Here is a 13,326-nt window from a genome sequence, read left to right as displayed (position 1 = left end):
CAACATGTAGGCTGAGACTAAAGGAGTTAGCCTTGAAGGGGAGTGGAGAATGCGTGCGGGAGCCAGGGGGTAAGTAGATTATGTTCTTTTGTTTTTTTTTTTAAATTTTTATTCATTTTTTAATTGGAGTATAGTTGATTTACAATGTTGTGTTAGTTTCTGCTGTACAGCAAAGTGAGTCAGTTATACATAAACATATATCCACTTTTTTTAGATTCTATTCCCATATAGGTCATTACAGAGTATTGAATAGAGTTCCCCATGCTATTTAGTAGGTTCTTATTAATTATCTGTTCTCTATATAGTAGTGTGTATATGTCATTCCCAATCTCCCGATTTATCCCTCCTCCTTCCTTTCCCCCTTGGTAACCACAAGTTTGTTTTCTACATCTGTGACTCAACTGCTGTTTTGTAAACAGGTTCATTTGTACCATATTTCTTTTTTTTCTAATGTGTTTCTTTTTTTTAAATTATAAATTTATTTACTTATTTTTTGGTTGTGTTGGGTCTTCATTGCCGTGCGTGGGCTTTCTCAAGCTGAGGCAAGCAGGGAATACTTACTCTTCGTTGTGGTGTGCGTGCTTCTCTTTGCGGTGGCTTCTCTTGTTGCAGAGCTCTAGGTGCACGGGCTTCAGTAGTTGTGGCACACAGGCTCAGGAGTCGTGGTTCGCAGGCTCTCGAGCACAGGCTCAGTAGTCGTGGAGCATGGGCTTAGTTTCTCCGCGGCATGTGGGATCTTCCCGGACCAGGGCCCGAACCCATGTCCCCTGCATTGGCAGGCAGCTTCTTGACCACTGCGCCACCAGGGAAGCCCTGTACCATTTCTTTAAATTCCACATGGAAGCGCTATCATATGATATTTGTCTTTCTCTGTCTGACTTACTTCACTCACTATTACAATCTCTAGGTCCATCCATGTTGCTGCAAATGGCATTATTTCGTTCTTTGTTTATGGCTAATACTCCATTGTATATATGTACCACATCTTCTTTATCCATTCCTCTGTCGATGGACATTTAGATGGACCACTGCGCCACCAGGGCGCCTATTTTTTGATTGGGTTGTTTTTTGATATTAAACATGAGCTGTTTGTATATTTTGGAGATTAATCCCTTGTCAGTCGCTTCGTTTGCAAATATTTTCTCCCATTATGTGCGTTTTCTTTTCGTTGTGCTGATGGTTTCCTTTACTGTGCAAAAGCTTCTAAGTTTAATTAAGCCCCATTTGTTTATTTCTGTTTTTATTTTCATTACTCCAGGAGGTGGACCAAAAAAGATTTTTCTGCGATTTATGTCAGAGGGTGTTCTGCCTATGTTTTCCTCTAAGAGTTTTATAGTATCTGGTCTTACATTTAGGTCTTTAATCCATTTTGAGTTTATTTTTGTGTATGGAGATTATGCTCTAAGCAGAGAGTCTGCTTAACTGTTCCACAGACCCCCAATCAATGACAGATGAAAACAGCCATGATTAAATAAACCCCATTAGGCACTGCCTTCTTCTGTGCCAAAAACTTGACATTTAAATAACCATACCCTAATTTGGTTATGTTTCCAGCCATGCTTCACTCTAGAAGGTGATAAAGGACCTCCTCTTAAATGTCTTCCACAGTGTTCTTTTTATATTTTGGGTTTACTTTTGCTATTCTTTTCTACTCTATTTACAAATGACAGTAGAAGGTGAAACTCTCAAAATAATTCAGTGTTAGAATATACTGAAGGAAAACTGAACTAGGTAGTCTTCCCAGACATACTAGGGCTGATGAAGTGTTTCTGAGAGAGAGTAGTTTAACTGTAACAGTACTAGTAGTTAAATGTTGATAAAATCATCCTCTCAAATTTTTCCTAATTAGAATCCTAAATCCTTTAATTATTAATTACACTATTTCTGTGGTTGTTAAGCACCCTTAATGTCCCAGCAAACAATAAAATTAGTTACCCAAAGACATCAATTAGAATATATCCTCACAAAATTACAATTTTTCACCTGTGAAAACTTGTTAAATACCTATCTAAATTAAGCAGTCTCCAAAGCAAAAATGTTTTTTAAATGTACTGAATCAAGATCATTTAACATTTTGGAGATGCTCAACATTTGGAGGATAAAAGCACACATCTATAGTGCTTATTATAATAGACCAGGCACTGTTATAGGTTCTTTATATATAACTCATTTAATACTTACAAAACCAGCGAGGTAGGTACTACTATGACCTCCATTTTACAGATGAGGACACTAAGACACAGAGAGATTAACTCACCCGAGATCACATAGGTAGGAAATTAAATAGTTGAAATTCAAGCCCAGACAGTCTACCCCCAAATCCGTGCTCTTTAACTACTGCATTACACTGTCCCTCAATAGTTTTTCGAAAATAAAAGCAAAAATTAGTAAATGAAAACTACTATAATAAAACACCAGGGACTTCGCTGGTGGCACAGTGGTTAAGAATCTACCTGCCAATGCAGGAGACACAGGTTTGAGCAGTGATCTGGGAAGATCCCACATGCTGCGGAGCGGCTGGGCCCATGAACCACAACTACTGAGCTTGCGCTCTGGAGCCCATGAGCCACAACTACTGAGCCCACGTGCCACACTACTGAAGCCCGCACGCCTAGAGCCCGTGCTCCACAAGAGAAGCCACCGCAACGAAGAGTAGCCCCCTGCTTGCTGCAACTAGAGAAAGCCCGCGCACAGCAATGAAGACCCAACGCGGCCAAAAATAAATAATTAATTTAAAAAATAAATAAAACAAAACACCAGCCATGTATAATCCTTGAGGAATTAATTCTTATGAATGATAGCATTCTCTGAATAGCTGAGCATCTAACCCCTTTGTCTGAGCCAAAATCTGAAACTGTGCTGTCCATTTGATATGGCCACTAGGCACACATGGCTACTGAGAACTTGAAATGTGGCTAGTCCAAAATCAGGTGTGCTGTATGTATACAATGTGTCCTGGAATTTGAGAGGCTTAGTATGAAAAAAATGAATGTAAAACACCTCACCCATCATGTTTTAATATTAAATGCATGTTTAAATAATTTTTGGATATAGTGAGTTAAATAAAATATATTATTAAAATTAATTTCACTTTTTTATGTGGCTACCAGAAAATTTAAAATTGCGTTTTTGGCTCACATTATGTTCCTACTGGACAGAGCTCATCTAAAATGTGTCCAGCTGCTGTCTACATTACTGATATTATTTAGTCTTTTCTTGATGACTCAGTCATCATGAGGACCTTTAACCACCACCCTGTGTGTAGTCTGTAATCTGTCATTGTGCTATCTTTGGTGTTGACTGAGGTCAGGATGCCCACCCTCAGACCACAACCTCAGGTTTTCTTAAAGTTGTTTCTTTCTACGGTTTCCAGCAGCATGTCTGCCCACAGCTACACCCCTCCAGCAACCTCGGATGCAGCTTCTAAAGATTTAGAAGCCAGGTAAATTAGAACTATCACCTACGAATCAATGATAAGTGAGGGCTGAGGAGGATCACCTCCAAGTTAGCTTCAACGCATGATTCTTTGACAACTACTTTGACTGCTCGGAGACCCTTTTCTGCCTTGACTATCCTGATAGACTCTTCTCATTGATTCCAGACACTTAATGCCAACTTTAACATAAATTAGAGCATTTACAACTCTCCTTAAAATCCTGCAACGGTAGTTTCAGTTTGAGATGAAAAAGTTCTGAAGATGAATGGTGGCGATGGCTACTGAACAATGTGAATGTGCTTAATTCCGCAGAACTGTACACTTAAAAATGGTTAAAATGGTAAATTTTGTTATGTATATTTTACCGCAGTTTAAAAAAAAAACAACCAACTTCAACAGTTTCATATCTTTCTCAGGATCAAGTTCAAACTTTCATGCAGGTCACACATGGCCCTCAGAATCTGACCTCTACTGACCTCCTTTCTAGCCCCCTTGCCTCATCTGGCCTTAAGCTCCAAGCAACTTCCCTCAATATACTACACCAATTCAGATCTCAATGCCCTGCAAACATTAAGGCCTCTACCTAAAATCCCTTCTTCCTCATCCTTCTCAACTCCATTCAAATGTCACCTCCTCTGTGAAAATTCCCCCGACATCCCAAGGCTGAGAAGACTCCTCTCACCACTGTGCCCTGCCGTACATAGCTTGTACTCTGCCAGGCGCACAGTCTTTATCTTTCAGAATGGCACTTTTTATTTACATGATTGTTCCCCACCGTGAGCTCACTGAGAGCAGGGACTGTGCCAGCCCTGGCACAGACCCAGCATGTAAGGGATGTGCCCTAAATGCCTGCTGAGGTCATTCAGTAAACAAGTACTTACTGAATGCCGACCAGAGGCAGGCAGTATCCTAAGCACTGGGGATCCTGCAGTGGGAAAAGAAAATGAAGCCCCACTTTCATGGAGCCTCCACAAACATCTGCTAGGTGGACATAAGTACCATAAAGAAAAATGAAGTACAATCAGGGAGGGACATTTTATACAGGGTGGCCTGGAACGTGCCAATTAGGTAGAGACCAGAGAGCAGGGGGTGAGCTTTTCTGCTGACAAAACACTGAGTGAAGGGAATCTGAGCTGGTTTTGAGCTGTGGTCTGGATAACAGAGGGTACTGGAAAGAGAAGGTAAACCTTCATTTCTAAGAAACACAAACCATCCCGCTCTGTCCTATCAACTTGATAGATTTTGCAATTACCACCTAGTTCTCCTGGCAGAAAGAACACAGGTATTCTACCTAGGTGGCGTAAAGTTCACTTATGGTCCTTTGCTGACTGAATCCTCTCTGCCATGAGGCCTTATGGTTGCTAGAGAAAACTAAGAGGAGCAGATGTTATCAACAGAATGCACTAAGCAGTTGACAATCCTCACAACCACGTTTTGAAATACACTGCTATTAAAACCCATTTTTAAAGAGGAAAATAAGACACAAAGAGGTTAAATAATTTGTCCAAGTTCACAGAGCTGGTAAGTGGCAAAGCTAGACTTTGAAACCAGACAGTCTTAGCTTCAGAGTTTGAGCTGATAATCACTATGCCCCCTGTTTTACATCTGTATTTCTATCATAAATACTCTGTTCGTATTGTTGGGTTTTTTTTTTCTGTTAATCCTGAAATCATCAAACTTTACTTCATCGTTCTTCACATTTTGACAAAATCTCACTTCTCATTCCTATTCTAACACAAAAATCTGTCTATATTTTGATCATTTGAGTTTAATTTTTTTTGAGTTTAATTATTTACTGATGTTATTTTCAAGACTGCCATGAGATAGAACTATAAGCATGCAATAGAGCAAAAAGCAAAATACAAACTATCAATACAGAGACACAGATTACACTGCTACAAAAAGTGTGCATATATACTCCACAAAGATGGAGGAGGCCCAGGCCAGCCACTGTCCCATGAAGCTGGGTCTAGCGGGGGCTCTGGGTGGGGCTGATCAGGCAAAATGACAAGTACAAGGGATGACACATGTGTGTGGCATGCCACAAATGCCCAGGCAGTAATCTAGAACACCAAAAACACAACATTAAAAATCACTTAATATAGGGCAAATGATTTTTTTAACTCAATATGTTTATTTTACCTTAAGATTTAAGAGTAACATCTTTCAGGCAGGATATAGCAGGCATCTCAAGCTCAACACACCCAAAATAAACCTCATTCATCCCCTTACAGCCCTCTAAACCTATTCCTTCTCACGTGTTCTCTATCTTGGTTACAGGAAAGACAAGCCCGGCTGCTGAAGCAATAAACCTGTTATCCTCAACTCCAGCCACTGTACTTCCTTCCTGTTAATCACACACACTTACACGTCAGTACACACACTCACATGTACGCACACTCTCACACACCCTCTCACTCCATCATCTATTTTACCTCCTATTGACTGGCTCTTTCCCTTGACCTTCATGTCAAGTCTGACCTGCACCAGCTGGTCTCCTAACTGTTCTTCCTGTTTCTTTTTAATTTCCCTTCCTCCACAGTCCATCCCCCGGCCTTGGCTCCAGAATTCTCCCTCTACCATACAAATTTGACTGCATCATTCCACTTCTTAAAAACGTTTGGTGGTTTCTGATCACCCACGGGATCAAGTGCGAACCCCATTAGAACACACACACACCTCTTCACAATGGGGTCTGACACTACTTTCCACATCATACCTTCTTTCATTCAAAAAATCGTCACCAAACACCAACTATGTGGCCAGTCACTGGGACAGGCACTGGTGGTAAATAGCAAATAAAAAGAGACAGCTCCTGCTGCCATGAAAATTACAGTCTAGGACAAGAAAGACATTTACCAGTCACACAAACAAATGTTTAAGACTGCACTACAAGTATTGCAAAGGTAGACCAGGCAAAATGTTCTGGAATCAAATAGTGGCAAAGGTTGTACAATCTTGTAAATACACTGAAAACCACTAAATTGTACACCTTAAAAGGTAAATTTTATGGTATGTGAATTATATCTTTAAAAAAAAAAAGGCACACCAGGTTGAAGGCCTCTACTGGTGTATTTGGCCAAGGCAAAGATGGGAAAGCTTTCCAGAGGAAATGAAACTTATTACATATAACTAACATTTGCATTTACCACACAACAGGCACCTTTTGCTGTAATAATCCATCTGATCCTCCTAACAACCCTAAGGTTACTATTATTATTATCCTCAGTTTAAAGACAAAGAACTGAGGAATCAAGTAACTTTACCCAGGGTCAGAGAGCCAATAAACGGTGATGTCAGAATCCACACTTCAGCCAACTGACACCAGGGCCCATACTCTGCTACAGTGAAGTCACCTGGGCAATGCCTGCTATTCAGAGCTACTTATGATACAATAAGTAAACCACTGTGTTTCATTTCTTCCAAAAGAAATTTCTTTCCACGTCCTCTATAAGGCCCTTAAAAGGCCCTTTAAGATCCTAACTCATCCGCTCACCACCATTACCTTCCTGACTTCATCTTCTCCACTCTCGCGCCCCGCCCCCCCACATACTCTGCTCCAGCCACAAAGGCCTCCTTTTGTTTCTCCAGAATGTTGGACACACTCCTACCACAGGGCCTTTGCATTTGCTTGACCTACTATGACTGCAATCACAACATATGTTATAAATCATGATGCTGCTAAAACTTCAGTTAACATTTTCTCTAGACACACTTAACAATACTCCTAGCAAGACCCTGTTCTGAATTAGACACTAACATTTCGAATGTCTCTTATTAATTTTAATCAAAACTACCTCATTTTCCAGTCTTTTATTGTTCTGTATGATGTCACCATGCAAAGATTTTTATTTTACAAAATCTAGTAACAGCAGCTTTTGCTTACCAATTAGTGTGAACAACAGTCATACGGCTATCTTTGCAGTGAAATAAAACAAAGCAATCGAGCCAAGAAAGTGTCACAATAGGACCTGATTACCACCATTCCTCTGTTCAGCCCTAGAACCATATTTTGTGAAATAACTATGGCAACAGCACTTCAAGGCATCAAAATCCCACCAAAATTTGCTGGGAAGTTACTGCCCATCTGTGCAAACACACAAAAATGCATGTTGACAACCAGTTATATAACTTCAATACAGTAACCTGGTGATATTTTAAGTTTCTATCATGCTAAAAATTCTAAGTAACTCTTAGGCATATATGCTGGCATAAACTTTTCAAAGTAGGACGCTGAGAAAAAAAAGAGACATTTAACACATTTACATTTAAAATAGAGTTGTCGGGCTTCCCCGGTGGCGCAGTGGTTGGGAGTCCGCCTGCCGATGCAGGGGACGCGGGTTTGTGCCCCGGTCCGGGAAGATCCCACATGCCACGGAGCGGCTGGGCCCGTGAGCCATGGCCGCTGAGCCTGCGTGTCCGGAGCCTGTGCTCCGTAACGGGAGAGGCCACAACAGTGAGAGGCCCGCGTATCGCAAAAACAAACAAACAAAAAACCAAAAAAACAGAGTTGTCCCCAAACTCAAGATGGCGAAAACTATCGCCTTTTATCAAAAAGATTCACCATGAGAATCTTTTAAATATTAAGCTCCATTTGAGCTAAGCATCAGGGGAAAATATTTAGCCCAATTCAACTTACCAGCACCTCTAGCAAAATGCCTTGACTACATAGCAAGTAAGTGACTGGTACAACGGCTAGGAGCAAAGGCTTTTCAGTCAGACAGTTTGTTTTCAAACCTTGTTTTACCACTTACTATCTGGGGGACCTTAGCCAAGTTTTACTTCCTGAGCCTCAGTTCTCCATAAAAATAGAGACACCACCACAAAGCCTATAAGATGCAGTGCTTTAGCGCATAATGACAAACACCATACACTGACTGCTCACTATAACTAAACTGAATTGTAGGAAGTTAAATAGCTGCAAAACTTTGTTGCTTGGGCTTCCCTGGTGGCGCAGTGGTTGAGAGTCCGCCTGCCGATGTAGGGGACACGGGTTCGTGCCCCGGTCCGGGAAAATCCCACAGGCTGCGGAGCGGCTGGGCCCGTGAGCCATGGCCGCTGAGCCTGCGCGTCCGGAGCCTGTGCTCCGCAACGGGAGAGGCCCCAACAGTGAGAGGCCCAAGTGCCGCTAAAAAAACAACAACAACAACAACAACAACAAAACTTTGTTGCTGTACTTAATACTGTAGTCTTCAGAAGAGTTATCCCTATAGACTAGTCTTTATTTCAATAAAACTGTACTAATAAAATCTTTTTTTTTTTTTTTTTTTTTGCGGTACGTGGGCCTCTCACTGCTGTGGCCTCTCCCGTTGCGGAGCACAGGCTCCGGACGCGCAGGCCCAGCAGCCATGGCTCACGGGCCCAGCCGCTCCGCGGCATGTGGGATCTTCCCGGACCGGGGCACAAACCCGTGTCCCCTGCAACGGCAGGTGGACTCTCAACCACTGCGCCACCAGAGAAGCCCAATAAAATCTTTTATATACACATCTTTGTATGAGCGAAGCTCTGCTTTTCCTTTTGTGAATTTTTTGGGCACTCCATAGGCTAGAAATAGTTTTATTATTTTAAATGGTAATATTATGTTCGTAATTTTGTCTTAAAGAAACCAGTTAAAAAAAAAACTCCTCTAGTCCTGTGTTTTGTTTACTGAGTTAGCCTGTAAATTCAAGCCTATCAAATGACTTAATGATTAAGCAGGACTTCCCTGGTGGCACAGTGGTTAAGAATCCGCCTGCCAATGCAGGGGACACGGGTTTGAGCCCTGGTCCGGGAAGATCCCACATGCCGCGGAGCAACTAAGCCTGTGCGCCACAACTACTGAGCCTGTGTTCTAGAGCCTGTGAGCCACAACTACTGAGCCCACATGCCACAACTACTGAAGCCTGAACGCCTAGAGCCCATGCTCCGCATGCGGTGAAAAGGCCACCGCAATGAGAAGCCTGCACACCATAATGAAGAGTAGCTCCCGCTCGCCTCAACTAGAGAAAGCCCGCGTGCAGCAACAAAGACCCAACGCAGACAAAAATAAATAAATAAATTTAGTTTTTAAAAAAATTCTTATTTCTATCAAATCTGTTTAGGTATGGCCTAAATGATTTCAGGTCTAGACTTTAGGGACCAGCCAACGAGTAATCTTTAAAGTATAGCCCTCTTTTTTCCTTGGGAAAACAGTTTTAAAATGTCACCCACTGAAAAAAGGTGAATGACCACAAATACTAAAATGCCATAATATTTTAATAAGGGAAAATTCCAAAATACAGCTTTGTTTAAAAGTAGACAATCATGAAACTTTGTGTAACAGGCAAATTGAACATTTCTACAAAGACATTATTGTGTCAGATGAGAACACAGCCAGATACTTATTTCCAACAGCTGAAAGACTGGGTGCTTCAGTAAGCCATCTGATCAATTAAAAGTTATTACAGACTCTCAAATAAGTAGAATATACTCTAAACCTGTGTTGTTCAATAGAGTAGCCACCAGCTACATGTAGCTACTGAGCACTTGAAATGTCCTAATCTGAAATGAGGTGTGCTATATATGTAAAACTTTACTGGATTCACACTGGCTTTCAATGACTTAGTACCAAAAAAAAGTAAAATATCCATTAGTAAATTTTTCATACTGATTGCATGTTAAAATGATAATATTTTTGATATACTGAGTTAATAAAAGATACTATTAAAAATAATACCAAGGGCTTCCCTGGTGGTGCAGTGGTTGAGAGTCTGCCTGCCGATGCAGGGGACGCGGGTTCGTGCCCCGGTCTGGGAAGATCCCACATGCCACGGAGCGGCTGGGCCCGTGAGCCATGGCCGTTGAGCCTGCGCGTCCGGAGCCTGTGCTCCGCAACGGGAGAGGCCTCAGCAGTGAGAGGCCCGCGTACCGCAAATAATAATAATAATAATACCAATTACTAGAAAAACTTAAGTCCCATTTGTGTCACTCATTACATTCCTATTGGGTAGTGCTACTCTATACAAACTATGCAAAATGCGATCTAACCCTCCTTTGATGATTCACGACGATGATGATGAACACCAAATATATAATAAAGAAAAAATCTCATTTATACCTTGGATACATAGTTTAAGATAGTATCAAGTAAGAATGGCGTGTTCTTAAAACTTCTATTAAATTTACAACCAACGCCAACTACATTTATAGAGGAAGGACTCAATCCTAAAAGTCGTACTTTTAGGGAACAAGAAGGAAATACAAAGTAAAGACCACAAAAGAGGGACTAAGAGAAATACCATCTGTTTCTAGAAGGCATTTAAAAATAAAAGCAGTGTGTTTTAAATAGTAGGCCTGTTTTTTAAAAACAACATTTGATTATTATGAGTATCATAAAGAAATTTCCCAATTGCCAGCTAAGCAAACGTCGTAAAAAGGAAACCTGGTAAGGTTCAGACTAGAAATTCTAACTATGTGAGGAATAGAAGTAAAATGTCTGAGTGTACCATATGGAAAATGTAAGCCAAATTTCTTAACAGGGTATTTAAAATGAAACATCATACAATGATGAAACCAGTCAAAATTTTATAGATATCCTTCAATATTACTATGGCATCAACTGTTACAGGATTTAACTAAAAGTGGTTTCAAAATTCCAAAACACCATAGTGCCTTTTCCAAATCTAGCCAGTGAGAAATAGGGAGGGAACTGTTTCCAAATGCCTTATCTTGCAGATGTTAAAATTAGAAATTGACAATTCAGAGCCATATTAACCATAAAAAATATTTGCAGGGCATTCTGTTTGACAAGCACTATTGGACACATCATCCTTTTTGATCCTCAGGACAGCCCTCAGATATTGGGATGTTTTCATCCCTGCTTTAGAGGTAATTCCAGGCTTGGAGACCTTGACTTGTTCAAGGTCACATTGCTAAAAAGTAGCAGAACCAGTACTTGATTCTGGTTCTTCTGAGGCTCATCCAGTTCTCCTTCCATTACAAGACAATCACTCATTTAAAACCAAACGTTTAAAAATACAACAAGCTCTGATGCCAAAGAAGGATCTAAGGATCAACTAGGTCAAACCTTAAGACTCTGCAAACACGGTGTGTTGGAATCAGTTCAAAAAGGGGAGAAGAGATTATCAAGAGACAGGAAATGACTTGAAAGATCAGGGAAAAAAAATTCTGATCTAAATGTCCTTGGGTGCAGGCATAGCAGAATAACAGTATTCAAGCAGAAAATGCAGAGAAACGGTACTTTCCTTCTGAAATGTGATTTTCAATGTAGAAATTGTAGGCTAAAAGAACGACTTTGTTGTTACTTTACTATAAATGTGTTTGAGAATTTTACTTAATATACAGGCACTCAGAAAACCAATACATCCAACAGGGTACCACCAGCCCTTCATTTTTTTCACAAGTCATGACATTTACTTCACAAAAAGCCAGATGAAAAAATTATAATTCAGCACCCACTGCTATTTAGATTACAGGTAAAGGAAAAGGTCAGGTAGGAGAATGGCAAATTTAATGAGCACTGTCTTCTTCCTAGTACAACGCATCCTTGAGGGCAGGACAAAGGCGGCACCACCACAAACGAACCTAGTTCAACCTTCAAAGCACACTGACAACAGGCCAGTTAACGCAAAATGTACAAATCTCGAAGGCACGGTGAAAGGGAATTCCTAAAACGGCTCTCTAAATCCATTCCTAAGTAAGGAATGTAAAGTAAATTCCTAAATATAATACAACAGGATTCCAGAATCAGGAAAGGGCTACGGAGAAATGTGGGTTTCTAGCGTGGGAACACCACACGGGGGTGCCCACACTGCCGACACCAAATACGACACCGGCCCATTTCAGGCGGGGGGCAGAGGCGCCTCGAGACCCCGAAACGGGGCGAGCGCCAAACGACACCCCTGCCTCCCCGTCCGACCCCCCGCCGGGACGCACGGGGAAAACCGACCGGCTCCAATTTCACCTCCGGCTTCCCCTCCCGGGCAGTGCGGCCGGGGAGGCTCGGCAGGAAGGGCCGCGCCGCGGCCAAGGGAGGGGGCGCCGGCCCGGGACCCCCGCCCGGACCTACCCCCGACCACGCCGGCCCCCGCACCCGGACCCCGAAGCGACCCCCGGACCAAGGACCCCCGGACGCCGGCTCAGCCCTCGCTGACAGCCGGCGCCGCCCCACCTGCCCGCCCGGGGGGCGCCGGGGCCGGGCGCGCCCGCCAGGCCACTTCCTTCCCCGCCCGCCCGGCCCGCCGGGCTCGCGCGGGCACCGAGGGCCGGGAGCCGCGGGAGGAAGGAGGCTTGGCCAGCCGCCCGCGGAGGAAACCGCCGCCGCCCGCACCCACCGGCATCATCGCGGCGCGGGTCCGCGGCGCCCTCCGCCGCCTGACAGGACGCTCGGCGTCGCGCCGCGCCGCGCCCGCCGCTCCGGCCGCCTTCACAGGCCGCGCGCCCGCCGCCGCGCTCTCGGGCCCTCACGGCGAGGCGGGGGCTGCAGCGGGCTGCGGAGCCTGGCCGGCCCTGTCGTGGCCGCCGGCTCGCTGCGTCGCTGTCTCAGGACCGGTCGTCGTCGCCACCACCTCCGCCCGACCACCTCCCGCCGCCAGCCCGCAGACTCCCCTCAGCCCCCGCAGGCCCTGCCCCCAGCGCGTCGCCCCACACGGGGCCAGCCGCCCCCTCCGATTGGCCCGACTGTGCTGGGGGCGGGTCCGGGGGTGGGGCATCTCTGCCCCGCCCGCCCAACCTCGCTCCCGGCCGCGGCCAGGTACGAGCGCGTCCGCGCTCCCGCGGGCGGGCGGGCGGGGGAGGGGCGGGAGTGCTGCGGAAGCTGGACCGCTGCCCCGCCCGGCGTGACGGCCTGTGGGCTCCAGGCCGTGCGGGGCCAAGATCCCGGGCCCTCGGAGACGTCGGGCATGAGAAAACCG

The 13,326-nt window shown here is 44.0% G+C and overlaps 1 protein-coding gene across 1 annotated transcript in view; it reads right to left on the bottom strand.

The window, feature by feature from the left end:
• The window catches only part of PPP1R13B (protein phosphatase 1 regulatory subunit 13B), a 74,443-nt gene extending 61,443 nt beyond the window's left edge, over window positions 1-13,000 (bottom strand). The window contains exon 1 of the mRNA XM_082647213.1: window positions 12,748-13,000. Coding sequence (XP_082503339.1) covers window positions 12,748-12,756 — 9 coding nt within the window. The 5' untranslated portion in view covers window positions 12,757-13,000. The remainder of the gene's footprint in view (window positions 1-12,747) is intronic.
• Window positions 13,001-13,326: the final 326 nt, after the last annotated feature.

The sequence above is a fragment of the Grampus griseus genome (genome assembly GCF_964374135.1).
Source record: "Grampus griseus genome assembly, chromosome: 2".
In the NCBI taxonomy this organism is placed as follows: Eukaryota; Metazoa; Chordata; class Mammalia; order Artiodactyla; family Delphinidae; genus Grampus; species Grampus griseus.
The sequence above is the reverse complement of the archived record's forward strand: the minus strand, read 5'-3'. Positions and strand labels throughout refer to the sequence as shown.